This window comes from Pangasianodon hypophthalmus, chromosome 11 (genome assembly GCF_027358585.1).
Source record: "Pangasianodon hypophthalmus isolate fPanHyp1 chromosome 11, fPanHyp1.pri, whole genome shotgun sequence".
NCBI classification, from domain to species: Eukaryota; Metazoa; Chordata; class Actinopteri; order Siluriformes; family Pangasiidae; genus Pangasianodon; species Pangasianodon hypophthalmus.
Genome location: NC_069720.1, coordinates 3,020,535 through 3,040,750, shown reverse-complemented (window position 1 = coordinate 3,040,750; position 20,216 = coordinate 3,020,535). Strand labels below are relative to the sequence as shown.

Below are 20,216 nucleotides of genomic sequence, written 5' to 3'. Positions count from 1 at the left end.
TTTATATAAGACAAAATATTATTAATATCCTCTGTTTTTTTCCTTTAACATATTTCCTCTAAACTGATTTTACACTTGCAAGAAAAGTGTCCCTATGCAGTAAATGAAGCAGTTAAATATTTAGATAGTTAGTTAGCCTGCCTTCTAAATTAACACACTCGAGTCCACGGTTCGATCCTGAGCTTGGATTACGGTCTCCGTGGAGTTTCACATGTCCACATGGGTTTCCTCTGGGTTTCCTCCCAAAAACGAGTTACAGCAGAGACTTGGCGAAATTAAAGCATTGGAAGCTGATCTGTTTGAGGAGAGTGTACAGATGAGGAGATGTACAGACTGAAGGACTAAAGCACCGCTGCAGGGATTTTTTTTTTTTTCTTTAGGTAGAGATGAAGATAGGGCTGAATCCCATTACACAACTATCAGCAGGTAGTCAAGCAGCATTGTGGGTAATGTAGGAAAGTGAAAATAGACCAACATGTTGATGAAAGATGTTTAAGACGAAGACATTAATTCAGAGGTTTTACAAGGGGGAAAACTTTTGCAATGTTTCAACAACAGCTCTTCAGATTTCCCCACAAATTGGGCCTGACTACATTATTCTGGACACAACCTACATTTTTTTCACATTTAACTAATTATTTAACATTTAAAATTGCATTGTGCAATCATTAAAATCATTTATATGTGTATATATGTATATGGGCGCATAATTCTAAGCTTGATGATAAATGCATTCACGAATTTGAAACCTTTATAACCATAATGATACACCATTAAAACACACAAATAGAGTTTAGTATTATTTCTATAATCCTGGATTTGGTACAAACACAGCATTTGTAATTATTTTCAGCAAAGCTCTTCTCACTCGGATTCCTCCTGAATGGCCGTGTTATCAGTGATGCCTGCAGGGTGAAGCGTAATTGCAGTATAAATGTGAATTTCGGTGCACATTGTGCTGGAGGTCAAAAATAGCCGTAGATGTGCCTATGCTAATGCTCTTTTAAAAACTAATTAGTAAAGCCGTTGCTCTGTGAGGCGTGTCAGGCGGTGCAGCGAGCCCAGCCCTGAGCAGCCTAGTCAACCATTAACGGCCTATTCAATGGCGAGGCAGCTGAAACCTGCCATGATACATGCACTTGTCAGAGTCTTAATGAACACGTCCCCATAGATGAACCCAGTCCAACGGCTCAGGTTTAGATACACGATAATTCTTCAGAAATACATGCTAACCTCCCTTGTCTAATGGGCTGGACCTCATCCTGTCTCTAGGGTTGCAGTTCACATGAGCTCAGGTGTCTTCAGGCTGAATCTGGCTCATTAAAAGCACGCTGAGGAAAGCACAAGGGCATGAGAGCCAGAGCGTCTCAGACAAGCAGAGGAGGGATTGCAACATGGTGAAGACACTCAATGTTTGTGTCGTCTCTGATTTCAAGGTTATAGTTAATGCAGGCATAAATGCATTTATATTGGCAGAAGAAAATAGCATTACAGACTAAACTTTTCATCCATAAAACATGCTGAAGGCCCTCTTTTGGGTCGATCTCCCCTCTTAAAGGTTCGAATGGTTCGTTCTGTTGATGCACACGGATTAATTAGCATGTTTTTTAATATCATGCTGGAATATAAAACTGTAAAACCATTAGAGATATTAAACAGAACAAATGCATGATATAAATATACTTCACACGGGGGCAATGTCTCGTTACAATTAAGGCAAAAAAAAAAAACCTTACACACAGCTAGCAAAAATAATAGTTTTTTTTTAATCATTATTTTACATAATACATTTCAAATCATTAAAAGACATAAATAAGGTTATCAAAAGAAAACATTATATAAAAATACAGCTCATGGGGGTAACGTCACGTTACAATTAAGGCAATAACCTCTTTTTTCTGCTTTTTTATTTGTAATACATTTCTGATCATGAAAATACAGAAATATTGGAGTTAGAGAACCTTAAAGTCGTGTTTTGCACCACTCCACTTCATAGTATGAATGTGAAATTTCAAAAATCAAAAAATTAAAAATAAATCAATAACAACCTAATCACTACTGATGCAAGAGAACCCCTTTAAAACAGAAGAATGAGCACTAAGTAGGTTTTTTTTTTCAGAAGTGCTAGACTTTCTAACGTTTTGAGCAACAATGTGTGTTTCATTCATTCATCTTCAGTAAGTGCTTTATCCTGGTCATGGTCACGCCAGTTTATTGTAGGACACCATGCACACACACTTTCACACCTTTATGTTCGCTTGTCCACTTTCTGACATGTTTGTGGGAGGAAACCGGAGAACCCAGAGGAAACCCACTCGGACATGGAGAGAATGTAAAACTCCATGCAGACAGTAACCTGAGCTCAGGATCGAACCAGGGACCCTGAAAGCGCAAGAGGGCCTCACTGCAGCGCGATGGCGTATTGGATTAGAGCCACTACGTTGTGGATGTCGTAACACGCATGCGCTTACGGCAGAGACAGTACGTCGATAAGTAATTCATCTACGGTTAGGGTTAGGGTTAGAACGTCCAGCACGTAGGGGATCTAATCCAATCCGTCATCGTGCTGCAGTGAGGACACACACTCTGAAAGTGTGAGGTGTCAGTGCAACCCACTGTATTTCAACTTAACTTATATTTCTTGGTAGAAATCACCTTTTTTTCCATTCAGAGTAAAAACACTGTCATGTCAGTTTAATGCTATTTTAAGAAAAATCACTCTTCTGTTTAATGTTTCACGACCTTTTATTACCTAATTATATCCTTAATATCAAACGAGGCGGCTAGGGCGTGTCACGTGACTGCCCTGGGGCTCACTACCTGCTCCAGGCGTCTAATCTAATTGGATGCTTTACGTCATATGACGCTTAAAGCTGGATTTGTCCCAGGTGTTGATTTTTTTCCCCCTGAATATTTGTTTGTATCCTGAAACTTAGACCCGCGGGCGCTTCTACACTCTTCCAGTCTTTTTTCCCTTCCAGCTGATCTGAAGTAAGAGCTTTATGAAGTGATCATGAGCACCTTGTGGGCTTCATGTGTGTAGTGTGAACTCCAGCATGATGAGCAGTAACGCCTCGCTACCCGGTGACCTGGACGAGTTAGATGTTAAAGGCACGGACACGCTGAAGCTGCTGGAGGCTCACCGGCCCATTAAGATCGGGATTATTTTGCTTCTGGGTGTAATGATCACTTTGGGGAACGTGGCCGTGGTGTCGGTGATTTACTCCGCGGTACCGGGATGGTCGCGCAACTCGCGATACTTTTTATTATCGTTAACCGGCGCGGACTCGGCGTTCGGTTTGATCGTCATGCCGCTGAACCTGTGCGTGAGCCTGCTGAAGGACTACAGCGATGAACCCGACCCGTTCTGTCACGTGGTGGCCTTCTTTAACGCCACCGTTTACTCCACGTGCATGTACACGCTGGCCAGCATCAGCGTGGAGCGCTACGTGGCCGTGTTTTACCCGCTGCAGTACTCCACCATGCTGACCCGGAGGCGCGCGCTGCTGCTCATCGCCTTCGCCTGGCTCTTCCCTCCGGTCCTGCTCGTGCCCATCTCGTGCCCGGAGGGAATCATAGACGTGTACTTCTCCTCGGCATCCCTGGTGTGCAACCCGTCCTACTCCAGCAACGTGACGTACTCTCTGAGCCTCACCGGCTTCATCTTCTTCCCCTGCTCGGCCCTCATGACCTTCTGTAACCTCAGGCTGTGGGTCGCCGCCAGGAGGCAGCGGAGGAAGCTGAGGACACACGGCTCGGCTCGATGGACTAGACCTAACGTGGCCTCGCGCGTGCTCGTGCCCGTCATGACCGCCTACTACACGTGCTGGACCCCCTGCATGGTCATCATGATCTACACCGGTGGGTTTGGCTCGCAAATGCACCAGACTTATCAATCAATCATGTAAAGCATGTAAACATTATTGTCATCAGTGCTGCCAAGTCGTTTCAGGGGAAACTACTTAATCTAATGCAGGCTCTGGAAGTCGCCAGATGACGTCATTTGACGTTAATTCGCATATTTTATTTAATCATCGCGACAATTTCAAGTCAGCTTTATTGTTCCCAGAACCAGTGTGCTACACTTAATGTCAGAGAAGAGGATAGTAACACAAGGAAAGACAGGAAGAAGGAAGACTTTCTGAAGAACAGAATCAGGTTTGATCATAGGTTTAAAAGAGAAAATAAAAAATTATAACTTATTTCTTTTTTTTCTATAGAGAGGAGAGTTTGGTCACAGCACCAAAAACTAATTATTTATGTATTTACAAAGTAAAATCAAACCAACTTTTTACACATTTACAAAATAACTAAATAAAGTAACTAAATTTTTTTTCCTTTCTATTGAAGTTGAGTCAAAAATTGCAGCTTGTCATGTTAGAGAAAAACTGAAGCGTGAACTGGTCTGTCCTGAAGACTTTCTGCCTTTTACAAAGCACTCGCACTGGAGACTCCTTCCCTAAATGTAAAATATGTCTCTTTACAGAAAAGTGAAGTGAAGTGACTTGTGGCCAAGTATGGTGACCCATACTTGGAATTTGTGCTCTGCATTTAACCCATCCAAGTGTACACACACAGTAGTGAACACACACACACACACACACACACACCCCGTGAACACACACCCGGAGCAGTGGGCAGCATTTTTTTTTTTTTTTTTTTTGCTGCGGTGCCCGGGGAGCAGTTGGGGGTTCGGTGCCTTGCTCAAGGGTCTCACCTCAGTCGTGGTATTGAGGGTGGGAGAGAGCGCTGGTCATTCACTCCCCCCACCTACAATCCCTGCCGGACCTGAGACTCGAACCCACAACCTTGAGGTTCACCTTCAGTCACCATGTCAATGATGACACATGTTTTTAATAGGTTTATGTAGCGTGTAATACGTTTATGTATATGAGCTGTTACAAAACAAACGATAACATAGTAGAGTGATTGTATTAATACAAACCTGTGATTTGGAGCTGGAACTACTGTCAAACCTGCTGAGAATTTAACATAACAGTAGGATGGAATCAACACCACAGTATTGGGTTATGTGGTCATGTCACATTATTACTTTAAAATCCTTCAGTAGTGTGGCTCAGAGTCCCGGATTATAGCTCAGGATTTGTAGTTATAGTCTAGATTTGTCCAGTGTTGGTGAATTTTGTGTTACAAATCCAGTTCAGCTTAGTTCAGGAATGATTTATGTGTTGAGCCTGAGGCAATCTCAGTAGGTTGTGTGCTACAGGACTTTTCATTTTACAAACACCTCTACCGTAACCCACTAACTCACTCTTCCTGTCCTGACGTTTCTCAGCGATATCAGGCAGCAGTGTCCCGGAGTGGGTGGAATTTGTGGCCGTGTGGTTACCGACGTCCAACGGCTTCCTCAACTGTATCTTTTACTTTTGGATTAACCAGAGCTTCAGGAGAAAGTTCCACTTGGTTCTGCAGAGACTGTGTTTCAGACTTTGTCCCGATGCCAAACCCGTACATGACTCGGTGATGGCTACTTTAAATAACAACACCGTGCACGAGAGGTCTTCCAGCGTGTCGTCCACGTGCACTTTACTCACGATCGCTGTCGAGAACTACATCTGACAGCCAGGAACCAAGTGGACATCAAACAGCTGGGCATCCAGAGCTAGAAATTACTTTCTCTGACCTGTGGGAATCAGCAAGGGCTAATGACGCACCTGTGGATCACTGGTATGGTTCATTTTCAACCTCCATAGTCATGCAGACTTTTAGCTTGTGGGCAAATTGTGCCTTTTTACATTCTCTGCACTTTTGCACTGTAATTATTTCATTCCTGGGTGTTTTTTTTTTTTTTTTAAGTTACACACTTTCTTCTTTATGCATTTCATGTAATTAAAAAAAAAATGAATACCCCATTATCAGCAAGGACTCCTTCCTATTTTGTCAGTTTTCTTCTTATAAATGTCTTGTTTTCTTACAGAAATGCATATTGCCTGGAATTGCACTGCAATTATTTCTCCCTCATTTTAATGTTCAGTCGACTGCATAATGAAAGTTGTGTTCTGTCAGATTTTATCAATATGTCAACAGCCGGCAGTACAAAAAGGTTAACCTTTATACAAAAGGAAAGTAATTAGGCACTTAACGTCATATAAAGGTCAGCTCAGCTATGTCTGTTGGAAAGTAAGGGTTTTGGGTTTTTTTTCATTTGGTAGAGGTCCATGTGCCCTTTATCTGCTCTCCTGTTTTATGCACATAGCCTGAATTTAATTCAATTGCTTGTGACTGTAAAGGGTAAACATATTTTCTGGCACTTTCTTGTATACACTAATATCTTGTCTATGTTGTAAAATTGTAATATTTTAACAAATACTTTTGGCAGCAGCTTGTGATGGTGGTGTCCTTTTTTTTCTTTTTCTTTTTTTTTTGTTAAAGGAAGACTAGAGGTCTGTTAATGTCTCTGTAATTAAACAAATTTTTCAGATTGATATTTCAGAAAATAAAAAAAAATTGTAAAATATTATTGTAAATAACAAATTTTAGTGTTAATGATGGTGTTAAATGTTTGTGCTGTAAAATAAAGCTTAAAAGCCCTTGTATTAGACTTTTTTGTGTGTTATTTTATCTTAGCAAATTGACAAAGATGGAGATATTTAAGGAGAAGTACTTAAAGGTGATGTTTATGGCATTGTGGTGGTTTTTTTCTCATAGACTGTCACTGCCAACATCACACTTCACATGTTTAAAAGGATGTCTGTAAATCACAAACTTCATTCCTGTCAAGCTGAGACCTAGGCTTGAAATTAAATTGGAAAAAAAAATAAAAATTTTTTTGGCCAAATGAAGTATGCAGTCTGTTAGCTGGTTATTTCTGAGATTTCTTATATCTCCTCCTCGTGCTATCAGATCAGACACGTCATTGAGATGTTGCGGCGCTGACAGCCCGTTGCGAGCTGCCTGTGTGTCTGATGAAATCCCAGCACTCCTCTATCCACACCACTAAGGAATGACACACATGAGCGCTTGGATGGGAACGACATCTCTGGAGATTTAAGCTGGTTTTCTAGAAAGGACCTGAGCAGAATACATGCACAAAACTGACTGGCAGAAACGGTTTGATATTAGATGGGAGGCTAAAAATCTAATATCTGATAATGGCTCGACAATGTAACTAACACCTATAATATCTAAATGTGAGAACATATTAATCAGAAACAGACATCAATATAAGGTTTAATTTCTGGATCCCATTATTTGCTGTTAAATCTCATAAGGTAGATTTTTCTGGAACGAAGTGCAACAGTACCACTGATGGTTGAAAGAAAAACACGCAGAATGGTTTGAAGAAGCGAGAAGCGAGGCTGGAGCTGATTTCTTTCTAGCCCAGACTGTAGATTCATGCAGCCTATCAGTGACAGTCATGTCAGGTGATTACACGCCCTTAAGAGCTAGATTTGCTCTCCATTTGGGTTAATATTTTTCACAAGCATCTGTAACATGTTATCAGCCATGATTGAGAAGGTGTGTGTGAAATACAGTTGTGGGTGTAATGAACATGAATGAGGTAGATTATTTTCTCTATCATCCTTTTTTCCCGAAAATGCCCTTAGAAAAGCAGGGAAACGTAAAGTAGACAGACATAACACACATTGTCTAATCAAAGTACAAACTACTACTACTTGATTTGAGTGAGCTTTACAGACTTGAAATATGCTGAGAGAGCATTACAGACTTGAAATATGCTGTGTGTGTGTGTATGTGTGTATAAAAGTCTCCTCATTCTTATTATGCCATCAATGAGACCTCGTGATGATACTGCATTGATATAGTTTCATTATCGAGCTATTGATAGACGTGAGGCCAAAATCTAATATCTAATATCACCACCAGCCATCACTGATTTCCAAAGACAATATAACCATGTGCTTTTTCATCCCACTCCAGAGGAAGATTTGGAGGAAGGCTGATGGTGAATTCATCTCTTTTTTTTTTTTTTTTGGTTTCCATAATGGAGGAATGAGGAAAGAGATAAAATCTCACAGCCTGAGGTAAATCCTATTACTTTGGTCATCTGAGACTGACCTCCTGGCCTCCTAGAAGGTTTACTTTCTTCAGCATTGGTCATTACGTTTCAGCTTAATGGTTGTAGAGATAAATCTTTGGAGATATTGGAGTGCTTTTGCGGATTTTGCAGCAGTGAGAAGTGGTTACGCAGTGTTGGGAGAGATAAATGAGACACAGCTGTTATGTACAGTACACTGGGAGCATTTTTAGATTTTAAAAACATACAACATCACATTAAGGCTAAAGGCAAGACACTACAGTTAGATTTTTGGATAAAACATCTAAAACAATGTTTTTTCTTACACTAGTAATAAAAATATTTTAAACTCAACCGAAAAGTGTTTATTTCACAGTTTTTGCCCACCATTACAATCACTGAGTTATCTGAAACCTAGGTCTTAAGCTCCGCCCACTCTACATAATCACATCAAGTCATAGAGTATACGCCTGAAAAGTTTGTTAGTGTTATTAGTGTTAGTGTTATTATGATGTACATGTTACCTTCTGTAATAAATCTTATAAACATCATTAACTAGAGTCGAAACATTAAACCACATTGTATTTTTAAAACCAGTTTTCTCAAATTCAGCTTTTTTAATATTCAGAACCAAAATTTTCTGTTTTTTAGAGATTTAAGGAGATTTTGTAGAGATTACCTGCATTCGTGAAATTTTCCATGTTCATTCCTGTCTCTGTTCAGAAGGGTGTCACAGAGAAATTGCCCCAAATTGGTTTATGTTAGATATTATATTATTTTAGATAGAAAAAATATTTTCAATATTGTTTGTCTTAAGAGTGAAATAAATATATTAATTCTAACAGTATTAAAAGAGTAGATTTCTAGTTGTGTTAAGTAGGCGGATTTAATTAGACGAACCTTCATTTGCATCAATGTCAACTTTTTAAATTATGTCTATTGACATGTAGTGTCTTGCCATAATGCTATTCTGCAGTGTTTTTTCAGTTATGATTTTTTTTGTTTGTTTTTGGGAATACCTATTGGAAGTCTACACAACATACTTTGTTAAAGTGCTTTATACGTGGAGTTTTATAACACTGAGGACATTCGACATTAGTTACCATTGTAACTGTAACAGCCATGAAATCCTAAAACCTCACTCTGACAGCGAGCTAAAGAATTACAGAATGGAGACAATCACACTGGGTTTGCCCTCATCAACACAGACAATGCACTCACTAATAGCTTATTTTACATCAGCATTGTGAATTTCTTGGTTTCTGAAAAACATTTTTTTTCTGTTGGATTTCTTTTTTTTTTTTTTTTAATTCTCCGAAACAGCTTTTAAAATGGGTTTATAAAAAAACTACATCATTTTTGGATTATAGTTTATGAGTTACAACATGAGCGGCATGGTTGTGCTGCGATGCCGCCTCACAGCTCCGGGGTTCCCGGTTCGATCCTGAGCTTGGGTTACTGTCTGTGTGGAGTTTCACATGTTCTCCCAGTGTCTGCGTTGGTTTCTTTCAGGTTCTCCAGTTTCCTCCCACCTCTCAAAAACATTCTGGTTGGTGAACTAGCAACTCTAAATTGTCCCTTGGTGTGAATGTGTGTGTGCATGGTGCCCTAAAATGGACTGGCATCCCATCCAGGGTGTATTCCTGCTTCATGCCTAGTATTCTGGGGATAGGCTCCATATCCATCGCATCCCTGACCGGGATGAAGCGGCAACTGAAGGTGAGTGGAGTGAGTTACAGCATTCAAAATGCACAGTGTTATTTTTATTGTGGAAATTTTAAGGGATGGTTTTCGTGAAGTCTGGATGAACATTTCAACTGATCAACAATCCACTTAACTGTTTTTACCAGAGGCCAGTTTTGGGGTTATCTGTGTTCAGCATTGAATTTAATGTGTGATGTCACACTCCACAGTAGTGGTTAACGGATCAATGAAAATAGATACTCAGGGTTTTAAGAATTTTCAGTTTTTCGCAAGTATTTCTTTTTTTTAATTAACCTACTAGGTTTAAATGTTATAATTTTATTGTGGCAGTCGTATACGGTTTTTACTATCAAAAAAAGCTTTAGCTGTGCTATCCATTTTATCTCTGTAACAGTGTTATTGTGGAGAGGTATGAATTGTTTGTCCAGCAGGGGGCTCACACCCATCCCTTTTCCCATGGCCCTGCTCACCATCAGCTATACTCTACACACAGAAACCCAACAGTGTCCTGACTAATCTTATAGCAGACTTGCAGTGATAAAATTATTCATGTGTTTATACTGATTGAAAATGTCCGATAAGTCGATTTCCATTCTGCCTGCGAAGTGGAACGCAGTGTACTGCTAGAAAGGGTTAAAGAGACCATCTGATCAAAATAACAATATATAACCATTCATATTGTTATATTCTGTATATTTCTTACCTATTCATCTTTTACAGCAGTAACACAGTCGTTTGTAGAGCGAGATCCCCTCATTTGAATATAGCATGAGCCCTCTCCTGATCATGTCTCGGAGGTGGGCGTCCATTTTGAAAGGTTTTGGTCTCAAGTAGGTAATCCAGAAGCCAGAGATTAAGGCTAAAGCTTCTGAAAACGTGATATTGCAATTGCTAACAGGAATTGCAACTTAAGTAAGGAATAAACATTTGGGGGAGTGCTGTTTTAGGAAAATAATCAACAACAGGATGATGTGATGAAGCAAAGTTACTGTTACCATCCCAGTGTTCATTATTTTCCTATAACAGCACATCCTGGAGTGTTTTATTCCTCTTATTCCACAGCAAATTTGCCAATACCTTTTTTATTTATTAAAGAGCGATGTCACACTTTGTTTTTATCTATTTATAGTTACATTTATTGTTGTGGAACATTCACAATATGAGTTAGTTATTATCATGTGGAACGTCTGCCATACAAGTCCCTGTGAATGAGCTGTTACTATAGAAACTATAATGTGTTAAAACCAGCACGTTAATATTAACCTGGGATTTGCAGCTGCACTACCGTCAGAGCTGCTGTTACAGAAAATCAATCAACACCTTCTGACCAATCAGAATCAAGAATTCAGCAGTGCTGGGGTATAATTTAGTATATTTTGAAGTGGATGCCGATAACTTTCTTTTCAGATCTCTCTCAGTAATCTGACGGCACGTTCATAAACATTCAGGTTTTTCTCCTTTCTGATAATCACTTTTTTTCTGAAATTTTGTGAAACGCTGAAGCGCACTTTAAGCTTTTGCCTTTTGCATTTATGACACTAGGTACACTGTGCTCCACAGGCATTCTTCAACTGAATTATTATCTTGAAATTATTATTATCGTCTGCGTTTTTAACAGTCAGAGGCAAAGCTCTAACTTTTACATTTTCCATCACAGGAAGACTTTGCATTTTGAATGTGACAACCTGAGTTTTTTTTTTTGCTTTTTTGCTTTTTTGCCTTATTAACTTTAAGAGAAAGAAAAAAGGCTGGTGAGAGAAAGAGTGTTATCACATAAGTGATAACAGGAACTAACTAGTTTTGTGGACGTTCCACAACATTAAATGTTACAATAAACTGGTAAAAAGTATGATTTGTCACTCATTAATACAATTGTTATTGCTGGAAAATGGCTGTGGTATAAGAGAAATAAAACTCTTTAGGGTGATAAGAGTAAGTCTACTTCATTACACCACCCCAGTGGTGATTATTTTCCTATAACAGCATGACACAGAGTGTACTATTCCTTGCATGTTGTATAAATGATGGTTCAATATGATATTACATATGCATGGCATCATTTTTCTTTCATTGTATTCATCCATTTTCACACATACTGTATATTCAACTATGAATATGATTCATAACAATAGATATTCTTATTATCTTAAAATATATACTTAACTCTTTATTGTATGTTGTCTTATATCAGAGCTAAGTGTTGGCTTTGCATCCCATATATGTGTTTACTTCCTCTATGCCTTACTGAACAGTGAGATATCACAGTTTGTTCAGCATTCAGTACCATCACTAAAAGCTCTCATCTCATGTTTGCACACTTTTCCATCATGCACATTATCACAGCTTCATGAGAGTGACCTCACACTGAAAAAAAAAACCTGTGGAAAGACAGAATGGCAGGATAAATTGTCTTTCAGTCAGGTAACGAAATAGCAGATATTCTTACAAAGCTTTCCCACTGATGAAATGATCCACATCTTAACAGAATGAATTATTATGCATGAGCTTTTTTATACTACAGTGGCACTGCGTAATGAGTTCTGCTCTTGTAGAACGATCATAATGCAGCACTCCATATGGCACTGGGAGGAGAGAGTGCAAAAATGGCCATCTAATTTCCTGTGTAAACATCCCCAGCTGTCTGCTCCAGGAAGACAGAGATGACTATCTGAGTCTGTAGAAAGGGCCGTGGGAGGACGTAAGATTCACAGTCCAGGCCATTTATGTAAGGAACATGAATTGGGAAATATTGTGTTTAATATGTTGCCTCCACCCTGACCTGCCCTAGCCTCCATTCTCAATTCAATTTTACTCTTGTTAACAATGTGTATTTGATCTTATAAGGCATTTGATTGGTGAATTTGCGTGCTTTATGCATCCACTGATCAATAATCACTAAGGCTTTTTACATTAATCTAATATTAAATTGTTAAATTCATGTTCACTGAGGCATTTACAGCAGCTGTGATTTGTAATATTTGTATCATCTTTACATTAAGTTGTACTGCCATCTAGTGTACAACATTATACTGCAAAATCTCATCAGCTGTACATTACACATACATGTAAGAGATTTGATCATTCAGAGGACAAATTACTGATTATTGATAATGAAATATTGATTAAGCCAAAAAATGCACAAAGATGAAGTGTGTACATCTGGCACAAAAATACAGCAATTTGCTTTGCTATTATATAGTATATAGCATAAATATTCTGTATAGACTGGCATACCATTTAGGAACAGATACCCCTTCATGTATTTTAAATATATCTTAACTATGTAGAGTAAAACAGAACATATGTGAGTCAACAACAAGAAGGCTGTTTATTGTACAAAAAAAAAAAAAAAAAACCTAACATGTATAAATATTAAGTACAATAATTCTACTTTATCTTCTGTTTTCTGTTTACAGTAAAATACACTGTAATTTTATTATTAATATAACTTATAAAAAAAACAAATAAAAAAATATATAAAAGTCTAAAAAAGAATCAGTTGGGCTCAGTAACATTTTGGAATTTATCTATCTATCTATCTATCTATCTATCTATATATCTATCTATCTTTATTTATTTATCTGTCAGTTATGTGTTTCTGTTGTTTGATTAGTCAGTTATGTGCTTATTTCATTCTTTATTTCTTTATCTATCTATCTATCTATCTATCTATCTATCTATCTATTGGCTTGTGTTGTTTATTTTGTATAATTTGATTTATTAGTAATGTATTTTTAACCTGAAGTGTATGTCTGAAAAGCCAAAGTCAGAAAAAGTTAGAAAAGTACAGATCATACAATTTTTTTTTCATGTTTCATCAGTTTATATTTTGGTTTATCTCGCCTCCTCAGCACCGCTCAGTTTCTCGAGCTCTTTATTCTCCAGTTATTAGAAATTATGTCTTTTATTAGGTTTTTTTTTTTTTTTTTTTTTTTTTATTCCACCCAAATCTGATCAGGATATTAAACATAATTAGCTACAATGAGCTCAGTGTCACTAAAAGGCCCATGAGGAGGCATTTACATGAGTTTGTTCCACAAAAGTTCATTTTCTGACTTCTGGGGAAAAGTCAGTGTGTTGAAATAGTATGCAGATTTTATCCAGGTTATATATTATTGTCTTGTTTGTCTCAGTGTTAAACTTCTGTATCCTCAGGCAGTGAAGCACACAGCAGCTGCATCATGATTCATCCACAACAAATCACAGAGAACCTGAATATTTATGAAAAACAGTTGGAAGTATTTAAGAAGCAGTAAAGAATCTCATGTGGCACTGCGGATTTATGACTTGCATTGTTTGAAACAGGTTTGCTTGCGTTTCTTTCCTTTTATACACTTAAATATAAGGCACATCTGTTTTTTACTTTGCTCTCAGGCAAATATCGGGTGTGAATGTTCCTCCTTCCTGTCGTTATTAGACGAGTGGGTGGTCTGTCTTTTATTGCAGCCGCTCTAAACCAAGCTTGACGAGGACATGAAATCAGATTAGTGTCATCAAAAATGAAGACTTATGCTAGTAGGTGTGGCAGCCACCTGGGTGAGAATAGGACATTTACACAACACCACTGAATGTAATTAAGTTTGAAAGTTTGTTTAATGGAAGAAAAATATGGTGTGATAAAGTTGTCACTATTCATTTAAATTTAACATCTTACTCTGTGCTTGGCAGAAAAATTGCCACTACTTTTTCAGTATGACTCCATTTGATAAAGTAGGAACAGCTGCTTTCTTTATCTTTTATATGCCTATGAGAGCAAACCTGGAGGATTTTGCACAATTATGTCAGGTGACTTGATGACTTTCTTGGTGTGTTGGGGTCTGTTTGCTCCTCTGAAGGTAATGTGTTTCACATATTAATTAATTTCCCTCTCTCCTATTGACTAAATCCTACAACCGTACATTGCTGTAACATTTGATTTAATTCACACCACTTCTGGACAAATATCTCTTGTGTACTTGAAAAATTAAGTTGGAAAATGGATGTAATTCCATTTCTTTTCAGTGAGTCAGATCATTTGGATAAGCTTTTCCATAAGAGTTGACTCATTCAGATCCCAGACAGCACACTGCCTTTTTAGCCAAAACATTTTGTAAAGATTACAATATTATGACCAGTGATTTTTTTAGCCTTCCATAATACACTTGAAACACGCAACTCACAATTCACAGAAATGAACAGTTCAGATGTTAAGACTCACTGACTGACTGACTGACTGAATGAATGAATGAATGAATGAATGAATGAATATTACCCCTGCCTACATTTAATGAGTCCTCTCTGAACACTTGCCTAAAGGAGCTGACTCAAAGAGTCAACTCATTCGTGAGTGAGACACATCACGACTGGAAGTTATGACAGGTTTAGCTGCTGTTAAATAAATCACTGATATTAAAATCCCCCTCACATTCACCTGTGAAAAATATAAGCTAGGTTCCTAGCTGTTAACTATGGCATGTAATATACAGGAGGACATGGGGACATTTTTAAAGTTGTACATGGCATTTTAATAAGGGAAAATGTGTAAAGATGTTTCTAGGTCAATTTTAGTTTTCCTGTGGCATTAAAACATATTATACAGTTACAGCTATATCATCTTGCCTTTAATTTAATTCACTGAGGTCACAAGGTTGAGGTTTTACTCATGAAGGATAACAAAATGATACGACAGACTGAAGAGGAAGAAGATGTGTTCATGGACAGAATAGGAATATGAAGTGGAGCAAACAGGAAGGAAAGAATAAAAAAGGGGAGGGAAAACAGATTTTTTACATTTGCATGATGGAACAGGTTACAGCAGTGTTTTGAATTCATCACATCACACTTCATTTCTTTGGCAAATACCATATTTTGCTGCACTGCATAGGATTTTGATGTATATTTAATGTTTACGTATATTTTAAATTTATATATTTTTATTTTTATATTTATATATTTAGCTGTGTTAATACAGAATTGTGCAGAATGAGACGTCTCTAGTCAGTCAGTCAGTGAAAATAGCTCTTCGTTCAGGAGTCCACTCAGTGACCCAGCAAAAAAAACCATGTATATACTGCCATCTTCTGTTAATTTGGCTTCTTTTTAAAAAAAAACATAGTTGACCTTGGTTGAGTAATTTTGCTATAATGCTGGTGGGTTGTTGATGATTAACAACCTGTAAATCTTCCTGAGTCATGCTTGGTATTTTTGACTTACAGACTTGTCTTTGCTTATCAGTCCACTTTACACAGCACACACACCTTCCTTATCTCTATTACATAGACTCAAATGAGATATTTAGTTTTATTTTTCACTGTTTCACAAATAAAGTGTACTTATACAGTCTTATAAAAATATACACTTATCTACTTGATCATAGACAAATATGTCACTTCGTAGGTGTATAGTTTCTGACTGTAGCTCATCCGTTGACATCCATCAGTGTAAAGGGCAACCACCATAGGACCAGAGCAGACAATATTTTTTATAAAGCTGTTGATTCATTTTCTGTACAGTACTGAAACTGGTGCAGGTACAAGTGTATCAGGTGCAGCAGTGTTGTTGCTGGGGTTTTAAACACTGTGTTAAATACTTACATACTAAGCGACCTTACTGATCGAGACTAAAGCTCATCTCTCCCCTTTACAGTGTAAGGGTCAGTTTCTGATTGGCTGTTGGCTGTAAATCTTTGGTCGGACTTTCTCAACTCAGTAGTGACCCTCAGGTGTTTAACCCCAACGACTCCACAGCTGTAGCTGATACACTTATACATATGTAAGAACATTTCAGCCAAGTAGAAAAGACAAAAAAAAACACATAACATTATTCCCTTTATTTCTGGCAGTAGTATATTGACATTTCACATATTATCTCAACACGATTATAGGGCTATGCAAATAGTGAAAATAATGTGTCCTTTTTAATCATATCTAGTGCATAGCTCAAAGCTGCTTAGTTGGATAACCTTATTAGCAACACTATAATGGCCAAAAGTTTGTGGACACCTGATGATCTCACCCATAAGTGCTTGTTGAACATCCCATCACAGATACATTCCCCCTTTTTTCTGTGATAATAGACTCCGCTTTTCTGGGAAGGCTTTCCACTAGATTTTGGAGCATGGCTGTGGGAATTTAAGAGCACACACAAGAGGATTAGTGAGATTAGTGGATTCACATGTTCAGTGGGATTGAGGTCAGGGCTCTGTGCAGGACACTCGAGTTCTTCCACTCCAACCTTAACACACCATGTCTTCAAGGAGCTCGCTTTGTGCACAGGGGCACTGACATGCTGGGACAGGGTTGGGTTTGGCCTCTTAGTTTCAGTGAAAGGAAATTTTAAAAGCTACACGATATGAGGACAGCTGTGTGCTTCCTACTTTGTGGCAATACTTCGGAGAACTATTGTATATGAACTATTGTATATGTATATGATGCAAGTTTATTGCATCATATACATATACAATAAACTTGCATCATGTACAAATATATATATATATCAAGTATATATATCATGCAATAAACTTGCATCATATACATTAACTCTCATTCTTCGTGTGAATGGAAGGTAGAGCCAAGTGATCAATCTAAATATAAACATTAAATATAAATAATTATTTTGCTATATAAAGTTAAAAAAAAATAGAATAAGTCATTATTCTTAAAATTTTGACATCAGTCAATATATAATACTTTTACTTATGTAATTTTTTTCAGTATTCTGAGAAAATAAGTCAGAATTTTGAGATAAAAACTCAGAATTTTGAGATACAGCAAAATTTACACACTTGCTGACAATTTCTACTATTAAAACCATTAAGGAAATAAAGCTGAACCAAACTGAACTGCTGATTCTCAGTTCTACACCTGCATTAAATAAAATGGACGCCCCAGGCTCAGAATACAACACGCATGCGCAAACGCTCAAGGTGTTGTGATAACACGTGACCATATTTGTGCCCCACCCCCCGCCTATATTTTTTACGGTCTCATGATCCTCGCTTGGTTTCTGATTGGCTACATTGGTTGAAGAAAAAGTCGCCTATTGGCTATTGAAATGGTTGACGTTATATTGTGGCGTGACGTTCTGTTCGCTCATTGGCTCATACCTCTGCACGAGCTGCTTTTATGTGTGGCAGTTGAACTGAAGACAGCTGAGTTAGCTGTGTAGCGACGCTAGCAGACGTCGGTTGGGATAAAAAGTCACGGGTGTAGGTGTCGGAACCGGAGCTAGCTTAGCCAGCCAGCATGGGGGAGGAAATGGAGAACATGTCAGTAAACACGAGCTCGAAGACGGAGGATGAGAATCATGTACCTGCGGAGGACGGTGCTGTGAAATCTTACACGCGCGATGAGGTTCAAGCTCATAACATGAGCAAAGACACATGGCTGATTATCCACGATAAAGTTTACGATATTACAAGTTTCCTCGAAGAGGTGAGAGGAGTTCACGGTGAAGTCATGTCATGGCCATGTTTGTTAGATAACAATACAAGAGTTTTTCCTGTAACGTTACTTTAAATGCTAACTGAGCTCGTTAGCGGCGCGCGACCAGGCCTCGCGCTCTACCTGCTCGCCTAATAACGCGTTATGAACTCTAGCTATAACTTCTTACTACACTTCCTATAAACACCACAGGTGTAATGACTCAGTGTAATGAACAAGCTATAATGCATTCAAAAGGCATTGTTATGTTTATATATGAAACTGTATTACAGTTCATAGGAACGTTATAATGCAGTATAATCAGTGTTCATAGCACTAATTATACATTATAGCACTAATGCCAAATAACATCAGCTCCAGTTGCCTGAGTGCTTGGTATTTAGCTGTAGAAAGTGTTTTAAATGAATTTATAAACAGTTCATTTCTGAGTGGGATTGTTATTAACATTCATGACTTGTTATAAGCTCAGTATAATGACTTATAAGTTGTATTTGTGAGCTCGTAAGTATAGTGAGATATATTCTAACCCTTTCATGCATAAATTATGATAGAAATAATATAATTATTCTTTTTTTTAATAGTTTTTTTTAAGAATCATTTATATTAAAAAGTAACTGAAGTTAAAAAAAAAACAGAAATGGAGAAAGTAAAAAAAAATGGTGTAAAAACATAAAGTAAAATGTCAAAAATATCATAAAATGGCATAAAAACGTCATGAAATTGTGCCAAAAAAACATAAAATGTTGTAAAAATGTGAACTTAAAATGGAGTAAAAACATAAAATTGTGTTAAAACATCAAGTAAAATGAAAATGGTGAAAAAAAAACTGGCGTCAAATTTCATAAAATGTCATAAAAATGTAGAATGACAATGATGTAAAAACATTAAAACTAAAATGGTGTAAAAACATCAAACAAAATAGAACAGTGTAAAAAGAAAGTTATATTGTTGTAAAAAAAAGTTTTCTAAAACACTGTTGTCCAAAATTATACACATATGGTTCGGTTGTTCTTTAAAAAAAAAAAAGATCTCCATGGTTAAAAATCCTGTAGCTGAACCTGGAAATAAATAAAATAATTTACACCAGTATGAACAAATGAAAGTATGATTAATAATATAAATATTGCAGATTTTCTAATGCCTTATTCATTTTTTTATTTCATACCTCACACTAACGCTGGGCGATATGACGATATGATACATATACTGTGATAAATTATGGCATAACACGCTTTTCTGAGATATTTATAATTAAAAAAAAAAAAAGATGTAATGACACTCACTGCAAGGAGCTGGTTTCTTTAAAATTTTAAAATGCTAAAAAAAAATTCCATATTTTAATTTTTCTTTCCTTTTCAGCATTAATTTTTCATAAATAAAAATTTTACTTGTTTTAAATTTATTTATTTATTTATAGCATTTACAAAATATATTCATTTTTCAAATAGGTGTTTTTATTTATTTATTTATTTTAATTTAATTTAAAAAAAAAAAAAAAAAACACTGTATTTCTGGGAAATTGTGAGCAAACCTTCCTATCGTGATACATATCGTGTTATTGTAGAAATGTCTCTGAGAATCATGATCTGATATTTTTGTTATCTCACTCGCCCGTACCGTAAACTCCTCACCCTAACGTTTGCGGAAGAAAATGACACTGTTGGCTGTTAAAAAGGTTCTCGGGAGTTAAACTTTTGACAGAACGTTTGCTGATGTTTACAGCAACATGATTAGTGAGGCTTCAGTGAATCATGTTGGTTTTGAGGAAAAGACGATTCTCAGAAACGATTCACTTCAGTCAGTACAGCTCCTGTAGAACGTCCTCGTATATTTCACCTAGTCCCGATCTAAAACCTGCGCACACACACCTGCGTACACACACCTGCGTGCACACGCACGCCTACCGCATACCAGCAGTGGGTACGTAGTTAATCCGAGTTGAAGAAGAGGATTAAAGGAGTAATGTGAGATCGGTTGAGCCTGATCGAGCTTTTATTTCAAACGTCTTTCTTTCCCAGCATCCGGGAGGTGAAGAAGTGCTCCTGGAGCAGGCAGGGTCGGATGCAACCGAGAGCTTTGAGGACGTCGGCCAT

General features: G+C 37.4%; 2 protein-coding genes across 2 annotated transcripts in view; both read left to right on the top strand.

The window, feature by feature from the left end:
- Positions 1–2,868: 2,868 nt before the first annotated feature.
- Positions 2,869–6,616, top strand: zgc:162592 (uncharacterized protein LOC561993 homolog). The gene is made up of 2 exons (XM_026930760.3): positions 2,869–3,861; positions 5,297–6,616. The coding sequence occupies exons 1-2, from the start codon at positions 3,057–3,059 to the stop codon at positions 5,578–5,580; spliced, it is 1,089 nt and encodes a 362-aa protein (XP_026786561.1). The 5' UTR covers positions 2,869–3,056; the 3' UTR covers positions 5,581–6,616.
- An 11,183-nt stretch (positions 6,617–17,799) lies between these two features.
- The window catches only part of LOC113536623 (cytochrome b5), an 8,205-nt gene continuing 5,788 nt past the window's right edge, over positions 17,800–20,216 (top strand). The window contains exons 1-2 of the mRNA XM_026930686.3: positions 17,800–18,114; positions 20,142–20,216. The exon at positions 20,142–20,216 is cut by the window's right edge and continues 54 nt beyond it. Of these exons, the coding sequence (XP_026786487.2) occupies positions 17,926–18,114; positions 20,142–20,216 (264 nt within the window). The 5' untranslated portion in view covers positions 17,800–17,925. The remainder of the gene's footprint in view (positions 18,115–20,141) is intronic.